This window comes from Gracilinanus agilis, chromosome 1 (genome assembly GCF_016433145.1).
Source record: "Gracilinanus agilis isolate LMUSP501 chromosome 1, AgileGrace, whole genome shotgun sequence".
Lineage (NCBI taxonomy): Eukaryota > Metazoa > Chordata > Mammalia > Didelphimorphia > Didelphidae > Gracilinanus > Gracilinanus agilis.
The window spans coordinates 373,921,163-373,945,973 of NC_058130.1; the positions used below are offsets into that span (position 1 = coordinate 373,921,163).

The 24,811-nt window shown below is 39.9% G+C and overlaps 1 protein-coding gene across 1 annotated transcript in view; it reads left to right on the forward strand.

Moving 5' to 3' along the window:
- Positions 1 to 9,931: 9,931 nt before the first annotated feature.
- The window catches only part of CCL28 (C-C motif chemokine ligand 28), a 32,055-nt gene continuing 17,175 nt past the window's right edge, over positions 9,932 to 24,811 (forward strand). The window contains exon 1 of the mRNA XM_044657757.1: positions 9,932 to 10,040. Coding sequence (XP_044513692.1) covers positions 9,977 to 10,040 — 64 coding nt within the window. The 5' untranslated portion in view covers positions 9,932 to 9,976. The remainder of the gene's footprint in view (positions 10,041 to 24,811) is intronic.

Below are 24,811 nucleotides of genomic sequence, written 5' to 3' on the forward strand. Positions count from 1 at the left end.
TCTATATTGCCCTCTTGTTGTAGGACTTCAGGGCAATTTTGCTGAATTATTTCTGTTAGTATAGAGTCCAGGTTTCTATTAATTTCTGGTTTTTCTGGAAGACCAATTATTCTCAAATTGTCTCTTCTAGACTGGTTTTCTTGGTCTGTCACTCTCTCATTGAGATATTTCATGTTTCCTTCTATTTTTTCAGTCTTTTGGCTTTGTTTTATTTGTTCTTGTTGTCTTGAGAGATCATTAGTTTCTACTTGCTCAATTCTAGCCTTTAGGGATTGATTTTCGGCTATAATCTTTCTGTTTTCGGCCATAATCTTCTGGTTTTCGGCCATAATCTTCTGGTTTTCGGCCATAATCTTCTGGTATTCCTTTTCAATCTGGTCATTTCTTGTGTTCAATTTGCTTATCAGTTCATTTGGTTTCTGAGCCTCGCTTTCCAGTTGCAAGATTCTACCTTTTAAACTGTTATTTTCTTGCCAGATCTCTTCCATTTTCCTCAAAATCTCAGTTTTGAACTCTTCCATAGCTTGTGAGTTTTCCTTATTTGGGGAGGGTCTGGATGGTTGTTTGTTCTCCTCCTCTGTTTGCTCGGTTGTCTGGATTTTCTCTGTGTAAAAGCTGTCGAGTGTTAAAGACTTCTTTTTTTTGTTATTATTCTTTCTCTTCTGAACTTCCTGTGACTGATTAGCCATCATTAGCCCAGCAGCTTCTCAGGTTTATCCTCGCGCTCAGTGTCTGTCAGAGATCTATTGGCTCCTGAGGTCTGAGTTCTAGTTTTTTCCAAGGTCAAGCCCCCTGGTGGACTCCCTTGCTTGATCCTCTGCAGGAGGTTCCTTTACAAGTCTCAGGGAGCTACTTCCACAGTCGTATACCCGTCTGCACTGGTTCCCCACTTAGGCTTTAGTTCCTGGCTGTGTCTGCCTCCACCCACGCCTCCTCAGTGCCTGCCCTCTGCTCAGCCTGCGTTGTGTGCCCTGCTTCCTGCTCCTGCGCGCACTCAGATTTCGGGTGCCTTTTTTGGCTTAATGGGGTCCTAAGTCTTGCTGCTCTCAGGAACAGGTCCCGGAGCTGCCAATGACTCGATGGGTGCCCCAAACTTGCTCTATTTCTTTTTAGCTGGCTTCGGAGCTACAGGTGTTGTGTGTGGAGGGGGTGGGGGTGGGGCGGTTGCTCAGCCCGCGATTTAGTGAGAGCCCTTTATAGCATGGAAATGCCTCGATTCCACGTACCTTCCACGCTGTGCCCTGTTGTGGGGTTCCTCCGTTCGTCTGGACTTGTTTTTATGTCCCCTTGAGGAGTTTTGTGTGTTTCGGTCAGGAGAGGTTAAGAGCTGCTTCTTACTCTGCCGCCATCTTAACCCGGAAAACCTACATTTATTTTTTTTTAAACCCCTAGCTTCCGTCTTGGAGTCAATACTATATATTGGCTCCATGGCAGAAGAGTGGTAAGGGTAGGCAATGGGGGTCAAGTGACTTGCCCAGGGTCACACAGCTGGGAAGTGTCTGAGGCCAGATTTGAACCTAGGACCTCCTGTCTCTAGGCCTGGCTCTCAATCCACTGAGCTACCCAGCTGCCCCGCAGGAGAGACAATTAAAGAATTATTGGGTTACCCAAAAATCATGACCAAGAAAAAAGCCTAGACATCATACTACGGGAAATTATCTAAGAAAACTGCCCTGAAATTCTCAAACATGAGGGTAAAATAGAGATTAAAAGAATTCACAGACCTCTTCCAGTATTAAATCCCCAATTGATCACTCCCAGGAATGTTATAGCCAAGCTCAAGAATGCCCAGGCCAAGGAGAAGATACTAAAAACTGCTAGAAAGAAACAATTCAGATATCATGGAGTCCCAATTAGGATTACACAGGATCTGGCAGTATCCACACTGAAGGACCAGAAGGCAAGGTAACTGGATTTACAACCAGGAATCAACTACCTAGAAAAACTGACTATATTCTTTCAGGGGAAAGTATGGTCATTTAGTAAGGACTAGGCAATAGAGAATAAGTGACTTGCCCAGGGTCACACAGCTAGGAAGTGTCTGAGGCCACATTTGAACAAAACCTCCCATCTCTGGACCTGGTTCTCTATCTACTGAACCACCTAGCTGCTTCCATGTTTACTACTATTAAACATTCTCAGGCAGTATCTCTGCCTATATAATAATCTACCACTTCCCTTATCCATATTATTCATATCTGCCACTCATAAGGAAAATCCTTGTTTTATTTGGGTTCCCTCCTCTTAACAGCTGCTATGTTCTTTTATCACAGATTTTGCCCCTTCCCTCTTTTTTCTGTTGTTCCTGCCTTTGAATCCATTCCTAAAGGAGACAGAGCATAGAAATATTGCTCCACAGTAGAAATTTTCCTATGTCTCTGATTGTGCATATTACCCTCTGCCTTCCCTGTGATCATTTCCCCCCATGAAATCTCCCATCTGGATTTGTGCTCTCTCACTCTTCTGGATGTCAGTTGCTCCCAGGAGCTCTGATTCCCCTTCTCCTGAGATATCTTGTCTTTGAGGATCAATATGTTTTGCTTATATGGAGATTGTGCATTAATATTATTGCTTTTTGCTTCCAGAATGATTGAAACAGTTCACAACTCCACCAGCAATGCATTAGCGTTCCAGTTTTGCCACATGCCTTCCAACATTTATCACCTTCTTTTGCTGCCATATTGGCCAATCTGATAAGTGGTACCTGAGAGTCTGAATTCTTAAAGCAGGAATAACTTGCCTTTGCTATTTTCCCATTTTCTTTATCTGAACCTCTCTCTTTGACTCTCCTCTTCTCCATCCACCTCAATGAATATTCTTTATATTTAATATTTCAATCCTGTTGTGCTCTGCCTCTAAACTGACAACTAAAATGTGAACTGAGCCCCCATCCCACTGTGACCTTTCCTTCCTAAACTCTTAATATTTTTATTCTTTTTATCACCCTTTTGCTACCTAATCTTATATTATCTTGCATTGTTATTTAACTGTTGCAATATGTTTGTAGTGTTACTCCTACAAGATTCTAAGCTTCAGGTAGAAAGATGGAGAGAGGAAGAAGACAGAATAAATGTTTACTAAGTACTTACTATGTGCCAGTATTTTGCTAAATACTTTATTAATATTTCATTTGATCCTCCCAAATAATCCTGGGCAATAGGTGCTATTATGATCTCCATTTCCTAATAGAGGACACTATGACAGATTGAGGTTAAGTGACTTGCCCAGGGAATCAATAGCTAGCATACTGATGACAATATCCAAAAAGTATTCAAGATGCTAGAATGCTAGCTGAATCTAAGAAGGTAGGAATTAATATACAGTGATCCCTCAGCTATCACTGGGGTTACATTCCAGAGATACCCATGATAGGTGAAAATCCGTGAAGTAGCAGCATTATATTTATTTTATTATTTTTATATATTTTAAGGCTTTGTAAACCCTTCCCACTCTCCTATAAACTTTTTCCACATTCTTATTAACCTACAGTCACTGAGCCAATCAGCGCCCAGGATACAGAACACAATGCTGTGGTTGGTTGTCCTTTATTCCATCAGCCAATAGTGTAAGTGTAACTCTTCAATACAAAATTAGATTTAAAAAAAAAACCGCAATACAGTGAAGCCAGAATAAATGAACCCTGATATAACAAAGGATGACTGTAAATGTAAATGGTTACATGGATTTAAAAAAAAAAAAAACATATAGCAGTCAGAAAGGAGTAACTAGATCAGTGGTCTCCAAACTTTTTTGATTGCGTACTATTATCAATAAATAATGTAGAGCATATATTTCTAATATATGTATTTATTAATAAATCATATTCTTTTACTACTGTACTAATAAAGTTTGCACAAAATGGAAAAAAATTTAAAAGATAAGAAAAATATAGTATTTATCTTTGAGGCAATTAGGAGCCATAGGAATTTATTGAATAGGGTAGTGATGTAGTCAGACCAGCACATCTGGAAAAGTCATTTTGATTGCTGGATGGAAGAGGGATTAGGATAAGGAGAGACAAAGCAGAGACACCAACTGGGAAACTACCACAAAAAGTCCAGCTGAGAGTGATGAGTCTGAGCCAGGGTAGTGACTGTATGAGTAGAGAGAAGGGAGAATATACAAAAAATGCTTGGGGGGGGTGGTGGTGTAGAAAAGACAAGATTTGGCAATTGATTGGATGTATGGGGTGAAGGAGAGTGAGGAGTCAAAGAGAACACTTCAACTGTCATTTTGTATGACTGATTAAAAGGATGCTGGTGCCCTCAGCTGAAAGAGTACAGTTTGGGAGACAAGTAAGTTTAGAGGAGAAGACAATGGAAAGAGAACAGCCAATGCAAACTTCAGCTTTCAAGTATGAGCAGCAAGGTGATACAGTGGAAAGAGTGCCCCATTTAGAGATAGGAAGATCTTCATTTATATGCAGCCTCAGACACTTACCAGCTCTGTGACCCTGGGCAAGTCATTAAACCCTGTTTGCCTAGTTCCTTATCATTTTTTTTTAAACCCTTGTACTTCGGTGTAGTGTCTCATAGATGGAAGAGTGGTAAGGGTGGGCAATGGGGGTCAAGTGACTTGCCCAGGGTCACACAGCTGGGAAGTGGCTGAGGCTGGGTTTGAACCTAGGACCTCCTGTCTCTAGGCCTGACTTTCAATCCACTGAGCTACCCAGCTGCCCCCACCTTATCATTTATTTTTTAAAGAAATGAGCTAGAGAAGGAAATGGCAAACCATTACAGCATCTTTGCCAAGAAAAACCAAATGAGGTATAAAAGAGTGAGATAAGACTGAAATGATGGAACATCTGTAAAATGAAGATAATAGCACATTGTAGGGTTGTTGTGAGGATCAAATGAGATAATAATTGTAAAGTGTTTAGCACTGTGCTAAACTAGACTGTTGGTCTTCCTCAGTCCCTCTCAGCAAGAACTCAACAAATGCCACTTTTTTTTTTCTTTTTCCTCTGACCCTTACAGGATGACCTGTTACCTGGGACTCAGTTTCCTCCTTCCTTGGAAGGTAAACAGCTGCTTTGACCTCAAATCCTTCAATTTCTTCCTCTTTAGGAAGAACCTCAGAACACATGGTTTGTAAGCATTTCTTTTCTGATTGGAAGATGGTTAGTCGAGCTATTAAGATTCCTTTCCAGTTAAATAATTCAAACTTTCTGTATGACCTGGAGAAATTCAACTAACCTCTGTGCTCATCCTCATTATGGAGATAACACTAACTGCCTCCTATAGGAATATTGCATTTAATTTGTGATTATTCAGTTATCTTGAAAAAATGTCGAAAGAGTGAAACTAGCTTATCTCTGGAAGGGGTAGTATAGTGTTAACTAGGAATGGGAAAATCAGAATCAGGGAAATCCCCAACTTTGATTCTCAGTTCAAACTCTCTTCTGATAAGTAACCTATTCTCCCCTTTCTATTTACTTTGGCATAGCTGGCACCCAACCCTTCATAAACTTAATTGCAGAACATAAATCTGTCATAGAACCATACCACACGGAAAGACCTTGCCTTGTGGTACGTCTAGTCTTTCCCTGAGGGCAGAGATATTTCTGGAACAGACAGTGTGGAGTATGGAAAAGAGTCCCGGATTTGGAAGTAGATGACCTGGGTCCAAATTCTTCGTCCGATAATTGTAACCTGTGGACTTAGGCAAATCACTTCAACTCTAAGTGATTCAGTTTTCTCATCTGTAAAATGGGGATGGATGGATGAGATGATCCTAATTCATGTTATATTTAGATCCTGGAGTGTTTAGTCATTTCCTTCTCCAGCTAACTTGACTGAGGAGGAAACTGAGACAAACAGGATGAGGTGACTTGCCCAGGGTCACAAAGCAAATAAATGTGTGAGGCCAGATTTGAACTCAGGAAGATAAGTCTTCCTGATTCCAGGTCCAGCACTCTATCCACTGTGCCACTTAGCTGCCCTAGATTAGGTCTAAAGGTCACTTCCGACTCTAACATTCTGTTATTCATCTCAATCAGAGAACTATCTATCTTGTTTTTTAAAGATCAAAAAAAGGGGATTTCACATTACTCTCTCCTTAAAATTCCCTTTCCCCCACTACCCTGACCTTAAGAAACATTCCAAACAAAAGCTGTTGGTCATTATTCTCATTTCCTTTCTATACATTTCATCAAAAGCTCATCATTTGGCTCTTGTTTTCAATAGGGGGAAAAAAAGAATTCTTGTTCATCATCCTCAAATTGATATAAAATGAAAGTACGACACACATTAACATAGTTATTCTTTTAGCCACAGATGTGTCAAAATAATTAAGGGTTATAAACACAGAAAGAAGGACTTTGTTAGGAAGACTGTGGCCACATAACTAGAGGAACCCTGTGGTTGGGGCCACATTCATAGCCTCTATATCTTAATTTGGAAAAGGGAGTAAAAGACAATTTGGTCTTTACCTCTATCCTCAGAGCTGACATTTGAAGAAAGCGGAGGATCCTGAACTAGAAACCAGGTCTTCCATCCCTCCTCCTCTAGCCAGTACCCTTTCCACAACAACAAATAACTGCTGCAGAAAGGGAGTTCCATTTGGCTAATTCTATGTATTGTGTTCAATTCTCTATTAAGCAATCCTCTTCCTTATTCCCTCACTTCTCACCTGACCCTGAACACTTATGCCCAGTATGAAACAGATGTCCATTGTCATAATGCATTTGATGGTGCCAATGGGAAGTTTACATTTCATTTCCTTGAGGTCGAAATAGTTTGGCTTTCCCTGGTGAGAAAAAACAAAAGTGCTTTTCTAGAAGTTTTTTAGCTTGTGCTCTCCTTTGCCAGGAACTTTTCAAGATGATAAACCACACTCAGTAAGTAGCATAGCCCTGAATTAGTTGCTCTTTTCAATGGATTTTATCTCATGAGTCCTCTGTTCTCACCTTTTCACCACTGCCATCCCGCCTGTACGAACTCTTTCTTCATCAGCTTCTACAAGATCTTGGCCAAACAAACGATTACAACTGCTTTCTTTCAGGGAAACTTTCCCAAAAATACGACAATGTGTTAACACTCTTAACTGTTACCCTTTCCAGGGAAGAGAGAACAAAGGCTGGTTTTCTAATGAACGTGGGGTTTGGGACTGGACCTGTGATTCCATTCATATAGGGAACTCCTACTGAGATGTTAAATGACTTGCCCAGGGTGATATAGAGAGTCTATATTAGAGAAAAGACTTCTAACCAGAGTATCCCAGATTGTGAGGCCAGCTCCCTATTCCCTAGGTGGTTCAGGAGATAGAGTGCTGGGCCTGGGGTCCAAAGGAACTGAGCCTCAGATACTTACTAGCTGTATCACCCTGGGCAAGTTACTTAACCTGTTTTTCTCTGTTTCTTCAACTATAAAATGGGGACTCTGGAGAAGGAAATGGCAAATCATTGCCAAGAAAACTTCATAAAAATGGGGTCATGGTGGGGGGTGCCACTAGATGGCTCAGTGGATCAAAAGCCAGGCCTAGAGATGGGATGTCCTGGGTTCGAATGTGACCTCAAACACTTCCTAGCTGTGTGACCCTGGGCAAGTCACTTACTACTCTTAGCCCAATGGCTTAGCCCTTACTACTCTTCTGCTTATTGATTCTAAGATGGAAGTTAAGGGTTTAAAAAATAATAATCCTCAGAAATGAGTCTGACCTGACCAGTACCCTGCTTTCTTCTTTCCCATGAACTCCAGGGAAAATAGCCCACCTGTGTCTTTAAGATATATTCCATTCCATTTTACTAACAGGAATGAATGAATTAAAAAGCATTCAATAGGCACTTACTTTGTGCTAGGCACTGTGCTAAGTGTTGGGGATATGAAAGCAAAAACTGAGACAGTCTGTGCTTCGAGAAGCTTGCATTCTAATGGGGGAGACAACATTCTTGCCAGAGTGTTTTCCACTAGTCAATGATCCTTTCTCTTGGGGAAAGGCAGATTTCTCTGAAGACTGATCTCCTGTTAGCCTGTGATCCTTTCCCAGGGTCAAGGTACTAGGCAGCCCTGAGTTTAACTAACCTCTACCATTTCACTGACAAGAATTTCATTAAAATCCTTAAAGGAGAAAGAAAATTATTTCTAAAAGTCTTTAAAGGGAAAAGCATTTTTAAAATATCTGACCTTCTGTTATAAAGTTATTATAGTTTGGAATAAATAGGTCAGAAAAAGATTTTAACAGCAGCCTCTTTCTGACTCTTGAAAGTTGGCTTTCCAAACTAATATTTAGTGAAAAAAAACTCTTATATTTAAAAAATAGTTTCTGCCATCCCAAACTTCCTTTAAAAAACCCTTCATAGGGTCATAGAATAAAGGAAAGTTGCCTCTAGAATAAAAAATAAATTATAAAACATGAGGTTGATTTAGGATCAAACACCATAGTGACATCAAGATCTTATTATTTGGAATTAAAAAGTGAACCCAGGTACTGAGGGGAAAGGGAAGAAGCATTTAGTAGGCTCAGTAGGTGCCAGACATTATGCTAAGGCTTTACAAATATTATATAATTTGATCTTTAGCGCAACCCTGGGCGGTAGATGCTTTCCTTTTCCCTATTTTTTAATAGCTGAGGCACAGAAATGTTAGATGAGGTCACATAGCTAATAAATGTCTGAGGTAGGATTTGAGCTCAGGTCTTTCTGACTCCAGGTTCAGTCTTCCTGTGACTCTTATTGCCTGGATAGGAGAAAATTTTTCTTAACCTATAAAACTATTAGAACTAAAAATATCTCTACTGATAACAATTTGAGGGCAGAAAGGTGGAACAATAAATAGAACATTAGATCTGAAGTGAGCAAGACCTGAGTTCAAATATGATCTCAGATACTTACCAGCTATGTGACCCTGGGAAAGTCGCTTTACCCTCTTTGCCTCAATTTCCTCATCTGTAAAATGAGCTGGGAAAGGAAATGGCAAAGCACTCTAGTATCTCTGCCAAGAAAACTCCAAATGGGGTCATGAAGTTAGACACAACTGAAACCACTCAACAACAACAGAGTCTCTAGCACAGGGCAATATACATAGTAGACACTCAATAAATATTTGTGAAATTAAATTGAGAGTCATCATCTTTTCATAATCATGAAGTCATTGATATGGAGCCCATTTTACAGATGAGCACCAAAGGAAATAGCAGCTAGAAAAGTACAGGAGTTTCAGGTTTCATTGACCAACTCAATTTAAAATAGGATCCAAATGGGATTTTATTTTACGAAGATTATTTCTCTCTAGATAAATATAAGCATTTTTAAAATATAATAAAATAAAATATCTTCTCATATATTTTGAACTCATTTTCATAATTATGTCTATGTGTGGGTAAAGTTAAAAATAAGACTTGTTGCCTTGAAGCTGATCTTTTGGGGATATAGTAGCCCCATTTCACTGAAGTAAAATCCATAGAAATAATCTTTTTTTTTTCCTGTCTTAGAACAGATCCTGAGTATTGGTTCCTAGGCAGAAGAGCAATAAGGGCTAGGCATTTGGAGTTAAGTGACTTGCCCAGGGTCACATAGATAAGAAGTATCTGAGACCAGATTTGAATCTAGGTTCTCAGACCTGGCATTCTATCCACTAAGCCGCCTAGCTGTCCCAGTAATATTTTTGAATATCAAATCCCAGAGAGAGGTTAAATGATTTGACCAAAGTCACATGAGTAGGAAGTAGCAGAGCAGACTATGAACCCATGTCCTCCCACTCCTTTAATTCCATTTTGACTCCTTATCCAAATCCCTCAGAAGGTAACTAGAAGGAAGCAGTCTTTATTCATCTACTCAGACTGGCAAAAACCCAATCGAGCCAATGGTCCAACACAACCTCACCCAGAAAAAGAAATATGAGAAATGTATGACATTTAGTACTTCTGGGGGTGGGGCTCAACTCATTTATCTCCCCATCCACCCTCTGGACTTGGGCACACCTGGAGCGTCTCGCTTCCTGAAAGCCGGCTCCCAGGAGGAGGCTGGAGGGGAGAGGCAATGGGGCTCACAGGAGCAGCTCTCCTGGCTGCTGGGGTCCTCCTGGTCATTCAGGCCTCAGAGGGTGAGTGGTGGGGCACCGGGCTTTCTCCAGAAGCTTAGCTTCCCTGGTCAGAGGGAGTTCAGGGCTAGGCTTTTCTCAGGTGGGCGTTGAAAGGGAAAGTCTGCTGAGATGGAAGGATCTACACCTTCTCTGGAGTTTTCTTTCCTATAACCTGGGAGATGGGCATAAGGTTAAAATCTGGACCCACTGGGAGGACACTTTCAGGGAAGGTCCCTTATTTCTTGCTAACTAGGAACCTGCCAGCTCCATGGCCAGGAGGTAGGGCACGGCGCTTCCAGACCAGTTGTGAGAATCAGCTCTTTCTCCTTTGAGTTGGTCCGGGGACAGAAGACAAGGAAGGATCAAAGGGGCAAGTTTGGAGGGGCAGCTTGGTTGCCTAGGTAGGGCACTGGACTTGAGATCCTGGAAGACCTGGCTTCACATTCTATTTCAATCACTTACCAGCTAGCTGATCCTGAGCAAGTCAGTCAACCTTTCTGGTTTTTTTTTCTTTTTTTTTTTTTCTTTTTCTTTTTTTTATTAGACATTTATTAATATTCGTTTTTAATCTGTTTACATACTTTATGCCCCTACTTTCCCCTTCACCCCCCCCCCCCCGCTCTCCCCCCACCCATGGCCAACGCACATTTCCACTGGTTGTAACATGTGTCCTTGTTCAGGGTCTATTTCCCATTCATGTCCGCCTCAGCCCATGCATTCAAGCAATTGTTTATCTTATATGTTTCCTCTCCTGCAGTCCTTCCTCTGAATGTGGGTAGCATCTTTACCATAAAACAACCTTTCTGTTTTGGTTTCCTCATTTGTAAAATAAGAGCATGATGACTTCTCTGGTCACTTTGGGTCTCAGTCTATGTGACCCCATGACTGTTTCACCTAAGATCCAGAGATTTGGAGCTAGAAGAAACCTTAGAGATCATCGTGTCCAATCTCTTCACTTAAAATAAAAGGAAACAGGAGACAGCTAGGTGGCTCAGTGGATAGAGAGCTTCTGAAACTGAAGCCTGGAACTACTTTTGGAAAGGGAAAGATCGGCTAAGGGGACCTTTATAATGAGAAGAGGACAAGAGAGTGAGCAGGGACAAGCTCTGAGCTGGCATTTGCCAAGTATTTAGATTAATATTTGTGAATCATTTTCAGATATGTAAGGCCTGGCCATTGGATGAAGGAATGACAGTTAAACTTTCCTTGCTTTTTAGTGCTAAATAGAAAACCTAAAGTGGCTCTTTAAATATTCCAATTGAATTATTTCATTGCTTGGAGACCATTTTCTTAAAATTTACCAACTGTAAGTTTCTCTATTTCCACTTCCCATCTGGAAAAGAGAGGTAGGGAGGATAGGAAGTGTTACAAGGAGGAGACTAGGATTAGTATGGGACTAAGAGTGAGTCCTGGTGGACAGTAGTGGAGGAGACTGGAGAAAACAAGCACAACTGTGATTCAAATATTCATAGGATTTAGACCTAGAAGGAATCTCAGAAGCCATTTGGTTCAATTCCCTCAACTGAGGTCAGAGAGATGATAGGATTTGTTCAAAGTCACAAAGGTAGAAAGCAACAGAGCTGGAATTTGAATCCAGATCCTATGATATTTCCATTACACTTTGATATTGTTCATTTGTTTTATTCATATCCGACTCTTTATGACCCCATTTGGGATTGTCTTGGCAAAGATACTAGAGTGGTTTTCCATTTCCTTCTCCAGCTCATTTTACAGATGAGGAAACTGTGGCAAACAGTGTTAAGTTACTTGACTAGGGTCACAAGTGTAGAAGTGGAGATTGTCTACCTTTGTACTATGTACCTCAGAATTCCTAAGTATTTCCCAGAATTCCTTTTTAATCTCTCCACCACTTTGGGTGATCACAGTTTGTATAGTTTGCTGTAAGCACTTCCTCTTCCTCTTTTTTCCTTCTGTGAGAAAGGTGGCTTTTTATCTTGCTTTTTATGTTAGTTATTAATAAATCTTCTTAAATATAATACTTAGAATATTAGATATAAATTTTGAGAAGTCAGTGTCTGAGGCCAAATTTGGACTCGGGAAAATGGTTCCCCAATTCTCTATCCACTGCACCACCTAGCCGCCCACTTCCATTATACAATGAGGATGAATTGGGGTGGGGGGGGAAGCAATAACGAGCAACTAACTGCCTAATGGAGCAAGAGGAGCAGCCTCAGGCCTGTCCTTAGTTTAAGTGTGGAGTCTAGCAAGAATTACATTGAGAGTTCACCTAAGCTGACAAGAAAGGTGATGGACATTTTTGGACATGGCCAATGTGGACATTCATTTTGTTTAATTATGTGAATTGTTACAAGGATTTTCTTTTTCCAATGAGGGAAGGAGGTAGAAAGGAGAGAAAATGGATTTCCTTAGTAGAAAAAAGTAAATTTAATTTAAAAAATAGAATCATGTTAAACTGAATATCAAGGGCAGAACTTGAGGGATATAAGAAATCACAAAAGGGCAGCTAGGGGAATTGGGGTGGGAAGAGGTAGAGAGGGGCCATTTCATTTCTGTGCCCAATGATAGGGCATGAGTGTGTTGGAAGGGCAGAGTTTAGGTCTATGACAGCCTCAGGTCTTTTTTTTAGAGCCAGCTGTCAGAGCCACCTCTTAATCCCTGAATCTGGAAGGTGAGGAAGGGACAAAGAGACAGAGGCATCAGCTGGCGCAGCAGGGTAGCAGTCAAGGATCATAGGACAAGCTCTGCCAGCTGGGTTCTTTAAGACACACTTTTATTGCTTCAGGCTATAGGGCTATCATTTCATGTCTAGCCCTAAAACATTAGGTGGGTCACTTAATAGCCAGTCAGACACCTCAGTGACAGACATATCCATGGCCTGAAGGAGTTGATGTAATTGCCTAAGCCAGAGAGCTGCTGACTTACCCTTGGACCTTAGCCTTGGCTACCACCCGAAGGGTGCCTAATGGGTAAATTTTGGCTGTGCAGTCTCCTCCAAGTTGCTGATATGGTTGCTGGCTCCTGCAGATTCAACAGATTCCTCCAAGACCAGAGAAATGTCTCCCTAGTCTACATGACCCTAACCCAAAACAATATACATTACTATGCACAGCTTTATGGGGTGAAGTGATGTGAACATTTCCCGATACACTAACATTAAAATAAAGAAGTGCCCAGTTTTTCAGCTAGTAGGCATCGCTATGCATATCTCCCAACTGTTTTTTCCCCAAAATTAAATGGCTTATTCACAGTTCAACACTGACCAACAATACAATTAGCTAAATTTAGTAACAATTTAAATAAAAAATTAATTTCAATACCTAAAGTACCATGGCACCTTTCTAGTCCCTCTTAGTTTCATGCTTCTGTAGCCATTCCTTTTCTTCTTTTATATCGTCATGACCAGTGCAGTCAAAACTTCTACTTCTGTATCATTTATTTATTCTGTTTTGCATGATTGCAAGAGAAGCTTCCTCCAGATGACCCTGCATGCTTGGCCATTTTTTCAGTACTGGTAGCTTTTTTCGAATACATCCCAACTCAGTTATTCTAATGGAGGAGACATAATACTCTTTGCTTCCTTTTTCCACTTTCATACGCCTCCCTCTCAACCCTTGTCTTTTTCACTAATCATTAACCACTCCTCCTTGGAGATTCACAATATCCAAATTCATCACCCAATTCAAATATTGGTGGCCATTATCTACTAACCCCTAGAACATTCTCTCTCCTTTTTATAATGAAGTCAAGGTCAGTATCACGTGCTCTCTCTACTCTTGCTCTCATACTGGGAAGTCTTCAAAATACGTATCATTAGAACTCAAATATCCCAACTTCCCAATTCCCCAATCTACCCAAATCTCGATATCTATTCCTCCATTCTGTTGTTGTTTAGTTATTCTAGTCGTGTCCAACTCTGTGATCCCATTTGGAGTTTTCTTGGCAAAGATACTAAAGTGGTTTGTCATTTCCTTCTCTGGCTCATTTTACAGATGAAGAAACTGAGGCCAATAGGGTTAAGGGACTTACCTAGGATCACATAGCTAGTAAGAGTCAAGCCAGACTTGAACTCAGGGAGATGAATCTTCCTGATTCCAGGTCACCTAGCTGTTCAAATATATGTAGGGATTTACTCACAAATATTCCATTTTCAGTTTCAAGAGCTCTGAAATTCTTTTATCTACTCATAATCTTTTATCATTTTATATTTGATCCAGGAGGCAGTCTGAAGCCTCTGGAGTTTATCGATTAGGGGGTGACATGTTCAGACCTGCGCTTCAGGAAAATCACTTTATGGCTGATTGGAGAATGTATTGGAGTGATGAGACTTAAGAAAGGCAGACCCACCAGCAGTCTATGGTAATAATCAAGGCATGAGGTGCTGAGGGCCTCTCCACCATGGTGGTGGCAGTGTCAGAGGAGAGAAAGGGAGAAAGGAGAGTGAGAAATGTTGCAAAGCTGATTTCATGGACCGTGGCAATAGTTTGGATATAGGAAGGTGAGAGATAGTGAGGAGTCCAGGATGACTCCTATGTGTAATCCTGAGCCCCCTATAGTAAGAGGGAAGGTAGGATGGTGGGACACTTTAAGGGGAAAGATAATGAGTTCCATTTTAGATGTCTATTGGACATCCTGAAGATGGGTGATTGAAGATTAACTGAGAGGTTAGGACAGGAAAGGTACATGTGAGAATCATTAACATAGAGAAGGTAATTAAATCCACAGGAGCTAATGAATCAGCAAGTGAAGTATTATAGAGGGAGAAGAAAAGAGAGAGCACAAGAGAGAACCTGAGAGACCCCTCAATTTTCTCCTCTCTATACGCCTCTCATACCTCCACTGTCACCCACCCTTTCAGCTAAGGTCTTCACCAAAATAAATGAGGTCATTCACTAAGAGCTTTATCTTCTGTAATGTATAGAAATGGTCAGCCATTTTCTGTAGGTGCAAAAAAGCAGTTTTCCCCTTTAGAACATAGAATCTGGCAAGGCAGCCCTGGGCACGTGCCAGTCTGGCAGTTGGGAAAGGAGCATAAATTGGGTGCACAAACCCCTCAACCCCACTTCTTCTTTGGGTTGGGAGGCAGGAGGTTGTCTGTTGTTTGGACTCCAGGAGGAGGGAGATTGGTATAGGCAGGCAGGCAGGGTTTAAACTACATTTAACTACATTGCTAGCTGTAACAATCATCTTAGTATTGATAAGGCCACTGAGCCTTAGTTATTAAATAAGATAATCTCATAAACCTTCAAGAATCAACAACAGCCTCTGAACCAGGGGAGACTCTCAAAGTCCCCTGGACTCAGCACCTAGGCCAACTTTCTATTTAGACATTAGCATAACTTATTATACTTATTACAAGGTTAAAACTAAATAGAGTTCACCTACTTCCCTCTCTCCCATCTCCCAGTTTACCTTTCTGTCAATCAACCTGAATAAACCCAGTTAAACTTCAAGCCTCGGTTAGTTTTATTAAGAGCTGATAGCTTACCTTAGAGAAGACATCATCATTTTATATATTATCGTAGTCAGATCATGGAAACTAGCTTAGCTGATCTAATTACATCTAGATCAAGCTTGTGCTAGATCTATAAATATTGTTAAGGTCCCAGGAAATCAAGACCAACTTCCTATTTACTTCTAAGCCAACAGACTCCTTGGAGCTGTTACTAAGGGACTAAGTCTGTCTTAGAATTCCATCACTCTTCAGTGAAGCTTACCAGGCTGTTGCAGGAAGCAAACCTCTGTCTTCCATATCTTGACTAAACAACAGTGCTTCTCTGAATTAATAAATAATAGGACCTTAACCCCCCTTTTCATAACACTTCTCTCCCTCTTCTCATCTTATGTCCCTTTGAAATCTTTGATCACTATTTCAACATTTTGCTCACTGTCTCAAATAAAGAACCCACCATTCTTCTTGCCAAAGCTAATTCTTCCACATGGAGCCTTGATCTCATCTTCCATCTCCTTCAACAGATTGGCTCCCACAATTATCCCCCAATCTCCAGTTACTCCTAATCTACTGATTCCTTCCTTCTCTTCTGCCTACAAAACATTTCTAGGTCCCTCAATACTTTAAAAAAAACCCAACCTTACTTTTATCCCCACTAGCTATCATCCTATATCTCTCCTCTCCTTCTCAGCTAAACTCTTTGGAAAATACATCTACACTTGCCCATCTCTTCATCTCCTAAACTCTTGGTAGGCTGGTTTCTAGTCCCATCGTTTAACTGAAATTGCTTCTTCCAAAGTTACTAGTGATTTCTTAATTCCAAGATAATGGCCTTCTTTCAGTCCTTATCTTTCTTGATCTCTTTGCCACAGTTGATGCCTTTGATTCCCAGCTTCTCTGGGATGTTCTCTCTTCTCTGGGTTTTCATGATACCGCTCTCCCCTGGTCCTCCTACCTCTCTGCTGCCCATTTTTCAGTCTCTTTTGCCAGATCTTTATCTAAAGGTATTCCACATTACTTTGTGTGTCTCCCATGATTCTGCCCTGGGTCCTAGTCTCTTTTCTCACTCTATTTTCTCACTTGGTTACCTCCCATGGATTTAACTATCAGAATATTTCCTGTCCTAATCTCTCTTTTGACTTCTAGTCCCAAGGTGTCCTTTTGGACACTTTGAACTAGACATCTCATAGGCATTAAACTAACATGTTCAAAATAGAACTCATTCCTCCCCATTCTACTCCCACCTCCCACCTCCCACCCCACCCTGGCAGAATCCTCCTCTTTCCAATTCAAATCTGATCTTAAATACTTCAATAAGTTTTTTTGGCCTCACATTCCATTTGGCCCATTATAGTCTTTAGGGAGTTGTTTCTTCAGTGTTTTATTTTGGGGCCTCCATTTCTATTTGTCCCTTTCTAGTTTCTAAGTTGTTGAATTTTTCTGTCATTTCTTTTATTACTTGATTTTTTAAACTTCTTTTCAAGTTCCTCCAAGAGGTCTTTTGAGTCCTGACATTCTTTTTCACTTTCCTTTGAGGCTTCGTATGTCTTTGTGACATTGTTGTCTTCTTCCAAGTTTGTATTTTGATCTTCCCTGTCACTAAAATAACTTTCTAAGGCTAGGCTTTTTGTTGTTTTTTTTGCTCATTTTTCTAGTTATTATCCTTACCCCCCACCCTGTTAGCTTATCTCTCTGTTGAGGTTCTTCTTCTCAACTTGTGGGCTAGAAGTAATGCTTTCCAGCATGCAATATAGCCTTCTCTGATGTTTGGGGGTCTTTGGGTCCCTCACTGTGCACTTTTATGGAATATACAGGCTGACGACTTGTGGGAAGATTTGAAGCAGTTTTTTCCAACTGGATTCTGCTCCCCCTGCTTTTGGTTTCTGTGTTGTCTCCTGTGTTGTGCTGCTCCTCTTCTCTGCCTTCTTTGTTGTCTTAGGCTGTTTGGTAGCAGGTAGTGCTTCTTCTGGATCTACTGTTCATTGCCTCATGCTGCTTGCAGTACTTCCACCATTCTGCCATTTTTTTTTTGCCACAGGCCATTTTGCAGTTTCTATGACCTTAGACACTTATTAGCAATATGACCCTAGGAATGTCACTTAACCCTATTTACCTTAGTTTCTTCATCTATAAAATGAGCTGGTGAAGGAAATGGCAAACCTCTCCAGTAAAATCCAAAAAGGGTCACGAAGAGTTGTATGCAAATGAAACAACTGAACAACAAACTCTCCATGTATTGTATATGTACCTAATTATTTCATATTTTCCCCTGTTGACTGTGAGCTTCTTAACAGCAAGGATTGTTTATATCTCTCTTTTTTATCTCCAGAGCATATCACATAGTATTGATGTAAGATAATATATGTAAAACACTCTGTAAACCTTAAAGCATGATATAGTTTCTGGCCATTATTATTATAATTGATGTTTAGCAAGTGCTCATTGATTGACTGACTCCCAGCATTGTTCCCTAAGGCTCTCATTTTAAATACAGATTTTTTTAAATTCTGAGAGCATGGTTTAAGCAACTTCTCTGAGGGCACACAGCTAAAGGATAATGCAGCCCCTTATGTAGAACCCCTTCAATCACACAGAATGGTGGTGGTGGTTGTTTTTTGTACTTAAAGAGGACCAAAATGATGTCACTGATGATATTTTCCAACTTGTACACAATTGCATTTAAGTCAGGCAGAACTACACAAAGTCACCATCCTCACTCTCTATTCCAGAGTGTATATTAAACAGTAGCTCATAAAAAACAACTGCTTGATCACATGAGTCGAGGGGGACATGATTGGGAATATAGACTCTAAGCAATCACCCTAATGCAAATATTAATAATATGGAAATAGATCTTGATGACACATGTAAAACCCAGAGGAATTGCTCTTTGACTATGGGAGGGGGGGAAGGGAAATAACATGAATCATGTAACCATGGAAAAATGTTCTAAATCAATTAATTAAATAAAATTTTTCAATTAAAAAAAAAAAACAACAGTAGCTCATATTCACATTCAACTTCCTTCACAATAACACTGTGATCTTTTGGGTTAAGATGGCGGCAGAGTAAAAAGCAGCTGCTTAACCTCTCCTAACCCACACATATAGAACTCCTCAAGAGGACATAAAAATAAATCCAGACCAACGAAGGGATCCCACAACAGGGTGCAGCATTGAAGGTACGTAGAATTGGGGCATTTCCATGCTATAAGGGGGTGAAACAGCTCTCACTAAAACGCCAGCTGAGCAACCTCCTCCCCCACCCCACACCACCTACAGTGCCAAAGCCAGCGCACAAGAGTTAGAGCAAGTTTGGGGCACTCATTAATTCCTTGGCAGCTACCTGGGATCACCACGACCTGCTCCTGAGAGCAGCAAGACTTAAGACCCCAAGAGGCTAAAGAACCGGACTTTGAGCACAGGTGCAGACACAGGTGCAGACATGGATCCTGAGCAAAGGCATGGACCTTGGGTGGGGGCCCAGAGCAGAGGGGTGCATGACTGTGGAAGCAGTGCCCTGAGACTGCTAAAGGAGCAGAAGAACAAGCAAGGGGACCACCAGGAGGCTTGACCCTGAGAACAATTAGACCTGTGACCTCAGGAGCCTAAAGAGTGCAGAAAGACCCTGGCTGTGAGGATAAAGCTGAGAGGGCGCATGGCACAGTGACTCAGGTGAAAACTACTCCACAGCTCCATAGGCAGCAAGCCTGTCTGCCTTACCCAGACTTCTGACTGAGAAAGAAATAATAATAATGGCAAACCAGGAACAACAACCCTAAAAGAGAAAAATCAAGAAGAAATCTGTAACACTCAACAACTTTTACACAGAAAAAATCCAGACAACAGAGTAAACAGCAGAGAAGAACAAACAAGTAATCACATCCAAACCTTCCCAAAAAAATAAAAATTGGTCACAAGCTCTTGAAGAGTTCAAATCTGAGATCATGAGAAAGATGGAAGAGATTTGGTGAGAGAAGTGGGAAATAGCTCAAAAGGAAATTAACGGGTTAAAAGACAGAAACTCCCAATTGGAGAAAGATGCCCCAAAATCAAATGAAATGGTAAGCAAATTGGAAACAAAAATTAAATAGCTCAAAAACAGGATAGACCAAACCAAAAAGGAAAATCATAAGGTAATAACACAATAACTCTGTGATGTAGGTAGTACAAGCATTATCTTAGTTTTCAAGAACATTCCAAATAATCTGTTATCCTTCTTTTCCATCTCTGATCTTATTCTTTCATCCTCCAAATCTTAACAGAAAATCACAGAATCTCAAGTTGGAAAGGAACCAGTTCAACCCATTCAAGGATTATCTCTACAACATTCCCAACAAATGATCATTCTACTTTTATTTGAAGGCCCATAGTGAGCAGTACCCACTTATGATCTACAGAGGCAGCCTTTTCTTCCACCTTTAAATAGAAAGAGCTCCAATTGTTGGATAGTTTTTCATTATAGGGAGCTAAAGTCTATTTCTAAACAATCCTCCCATCTCTAAATCATAGCATCATAACTTTAAATTTGAAAGGGACCTTTGAGATCAGTGAGTTCCACACCTTCATTTTACAAATAAGGAAACTTCATCCCAGAAAGTCTAAATGATTTGCTGATTGTTACTCACCTACTGGCAAGAAAGATCTAGGAGGTCATTTTGTCCAACATCTTTTACAAGAGGGGAACTTGAAGTTCAGAGGTTAAGTGGCTTGCTTATGGTCACATAAGGATGAGGTCCAGGATGTAAACCATATTCCAAACAATATCCATCTGCATTTTAGTCTCTCCACAGTATATTCAGGTTTTTATTCCTTTGCTTTTACAAGTAGGTGTGGTATGAGTTAATTACTTTTGGCACTGAGGTGTGTCTTGCCAGGTCTCAAATTTCCTTTTCACTAAAACAAGGAGATCAGATTAGATGGCTTATAAGGACCCATCTAGTCCTAAAACTCTGATTTTTTTTATATGTGTGCTATTATATGAAATTGTCCTGGTTTTGCTCTTGAACCCTTATAATCATTTCCATAGAAGAAGGAAATAAAGAAGGAAAATGAGCATTTCTTAAGGGTGTACTATGTGTCAGACACTGCTCTAAGAGCTTTACAAATATTATCTCTTTAATCCTCACAACAACCCTGGGAGATAGGTGTCATTATTATCCCCATTTTACAGTTGAGGAAACTGAGGCAGGTAGCTTTTCCCCAGGGTCGTATAGCTAATAGGTGTCCAAGCCTGAATTTCAATTCTGCTGAATTTCAATTCTGATCTTCTGTTTTCTAAGCCTCATACTATATTCACTGTATAACCTAGCTGCAATTCATTTAGCTACTGTGGTCAAAGTAAAATAGTATATGGCAATAGTTTCCAGCCTTTATGTAGCATTGTCACCCTTTTTTTTTTTTAACATTTATTAATATTCATTTTTAACATGGTTACATGATTCATGCTCCCCTTTCCCCTTCAACCCCCCCCGCGCCCCCCCCACACCCTTGGCCGATGCGCGTTTCCACTAGTTTTGTCATGTGTCCTTGAACAAGACCAATTTCCAAATTGTTGGTAGTTGCATTGGTGTGGTAGTTTCGAGTCTACACCCTCAGTCATGTCCACCCTGACCCATGCGTTCAAGCAGTTGTTTTTCTTATATGTTTCCTCTTCTGCAGTCCTTCCTCTGAATGTGGGTAGCGTCTTTACCTATTGTCACCCTTTTAACAAAATAATTGTTTTGCTCCTTCTAATTTTTTTTAAAACTCTTACATTCTGTCTTAGAATCTATCTATTGTTTCTAAGGCAGAGAGCAGTAAGGGCTAAGCAACTAGAGTTAAGTGACTTGCCTAGGATCACACTGATAGGAAATATCTGAGATCAGATTTGAACCCAGGACCTCTGGTCTTCAGTCCTGGCTATCTACTGAGTCACCTAGCTGTCCCTCCTCCTCCTCCTTTTATTTATTTATTCATTCATTTATTTATTTGCTTATTTGTTTGTTTATTTATTTGGTGTTTAATATTTTTTTTTTTAGGAAAAATTTCCATGGTTACATGATTCTTGTTTTTACTTTCCCCTTTGCCCCCCTTCACCCTCCCCATATCCAATGCGCATTTCCACTGGTTTTAACATGTATGATCAATCAGGACTTATTTAGATATTATTGATAGTTGCATTGTTATGGTCATTTAGTGTCTACATCCCCAACCATGTCCACATCCACCCATGTGTTCAAGTGGTTGTTTTTCTTCTGTGTTTCTACTCCTGCAGTTCTTCTTCTGAATGTGGGTAGTGTTCCTTTCCCTAAATCCCTCAGAATTGTCCTGGGTCATTGCATTGCTGCTAGTACAGAAGCCCATTACATTCGATTTTACCACAGTGTATCAGTCTCTGTGTACAATGTTCTTCTGGCTCTGCTCCTTTCGCTCTGCATCAATTCCTGGAGGTCTTTCCAGTTCACATGGAACTCCTCCAATTTATTATTCCTTTGACCACAATAGTATTCCATCACCAGCAGATACCACAATTTGTTTAGCCATTCCCCAATTGAAGGGCATCCCTTCGTTTTCCAGTTTTTTGCCACTACAAAAAGCACAGCTATAAATATTTTCATACAAGTCTGTTTATCTGTGATCTCTTTGGGGTACAAACCCAGCAATGCTATGGCTGGATTGAAGGGCAGGCAGTCTTTTAGAGCTCTTTGAGCATAGTTCTGAATTGCCATCCAGAATGGTTAGATCAGTTCACAACTCCATCAGCAATGCAATAATGTCCCAATTTTGCCACATCCCCTCCAACATTCATTACTCTCCCCTTCTATCATTTTAGCCAATCTGCTAGGTGTGAGGTGGTACCTCAGAGTTGTTTTGATTTGCATTTCTCTAATTATTAGAGATTTAGAACACTTTCTCATGTGCTTATTGATACTTTTTATTTCTTTATATGAAAATTGCCTATTCATGCCCCTTGCCCATTTATCAATTGGGGAATGGCTTGATTTTTTTATACAATTGATTTACTTCCTTGTAAATTTGAGTAATTAGACCTCTGTCAGAGTTTTTTGTTATAAAGATTTTTTCCCAGTTTGTTGTTTCCCTTCTGATTTTGACTACATTGTTTTTGTTTGTACAAACCTTTTTAATTTAATAAAATCAAAATAATTTATTTTGCATTTTGTAATTTTCTCTAACTCTTGCTTGGTTTTAAAATCTTTCCTTTCCCATAGATCTGACAGGTCTACTATTCTATGTTCACCTAATTTTCTTATAGTTTCCTTCTTTCTATTCAAGTCATTCACCCATTCTGAATTTATCTTGGTGTAGTGTGTGAGACATTGATCTAAGCCTAATCTCTCCCATATTGTTTTCCAATTTTCCCAACAGTTTTTGTCAAATAGTGGATTTTTGTCCCAAAAATTGGGCTCTTTGGGTTTTTCATAGACAGTCTTGCTGATGTCACTCACCCCAAGTCTATTCCACTGATCTTCCCTTCTTTCTCTTAGCCAATACCATATCTTTTTGATCACTGCTGCTTTATAGTATAGTTTAATATCTGGTACTGCTAGGCCACCTTCCTTCAGTTTTTTCATTATTTTCCTTGATATTCTTGATCTTTTGTTGTTCCAAATGAACTTTGTTATAGGTTTTTCTAATTTGGTAAAAAAGTTTTTTGGTAGTTTGATAGGTATGGCACTAAATAGGTAAATTCATTTGGGTAGAATGGTCATTTTTATTATGTTAGCTCATCCTATCCATGAGCAATCAATGTTTTTCCAATTGTTTAGATCTAGTTTTAATTGTTTGGAAAGTGTTTTGTAGTTGTGTTCGTACAACTCCTGTGTTTGTTTTGGTAGATAGATTCCTAAGTATTTTATGTTGTCTAGGGTGATTTTAAATGGTGTTTCTCTTTCTACCTCTTGCTGCTATGATGTGTTAGGAAAATATATAGAAATGCTGATGATTTATGTGCATTTATTTTGTATCCTGCAACTTTGCTAAAGTTGTTGATTATTTCTACAAGCTTCTTAGTTGATTCTCTAGGATTTTTTAAGTAGACCATCATATCATCTGCAAAGAGTGATAGCTTAGTCTCCTCATTGCCTATTTTGATACCTTCAATTTCTTTTTCTTTTCTAATTGCTACTGCTAGTGTTTCTAGTACAATGTTAAATAATAGAGGTGATAATGGGCATCCTTGTTTCACTCCTGATCTTATTGGGAAGGCTTCTAATTTATCCCCATTGCATATGATGCTTGTTGATGGTTTTAGATATATACTGTTTATTATTTTTAGTAAAGGCCCTTCTATTCCTATACTTTCTAGTGTTTTCAATAGGAATGGATGCTGTATTTTGTCAAAGGCTTTTTCAGCATCTTTTGAGATAATCATGTGGTTTTTGTTGGTTTGCTTGTTGATATCGTCAATTTCCTCCTCCTTTTAATAAAGCAAACTATGCAAGTAATTTCTTAGCCAATATTTGATTCAAATAAAAGTAAGAATGGATTATAATTTTTCTAACACTCAAATAAATCTTAAACAGATTGCTTTTTGGTGTTTTTCCAGACCTGTGATTTCATTGGTAAGAAATGAATTTTTTTAAGCCAGTGGAATTGACACAACCCTGAAGAAAGGGAAACAGTTGCACCTAAGGGCATTAGTGGCATATTCCTCTATATTACTATTTTTTTTAAGAAGGGGCAGGGATTGATGCTAAAAGGTGACCCTGATACTTTCAGCCACAGCAGGGCTACCAGTCCACATTGTTCCCCACAAAAGGCAATCTATCTGTAAGTAAGACAAATGTCCACTCATCATGGTGGTTTATGCCAGGTTTTGAACAATCTAGTGACTTTCTGGGCTGGCTTTGCCTTCAGGGACGTGAGTGGATAGATATGTCCCCAGGTACAAGCTCCAGCCAGCTGTTGACCCCAAAACAGTGTCCTCTACTGGGGAAGTAGTACCTCAACAGAGAGGGAACTCCTAGGGAGAAAATTCCTTCTATCAGTTTGGATGAGCATGTGCTTCGCAATTTCTAGCCTTAGAGTGTTGCCTTGGGGTACCAAGAGCTTCAGTGACTTTACCAGAATCAAACAGCCTAGACACAGATATTTAAACCTGAGTTTTATCAGCTGAGCCTCTCACAGTAAAATAATATGTACCATAAATCATTGTTCTACTACATTTACTGTTATAAGATCTTAGGTTTTTGAGGAGATCTGTTTTTTTATTCTCCAGTAATATTTTATTGTATTTTACCCCAATTATATGGAGAAAAAATTTTAATATTTGTTTTCTGGCATTTTGTGATCCAAATTATCTCCCTCCTTCTCCTCTCTTCTCAAGATGGCAAGCAATTCTGATATAGGTTATACATTTA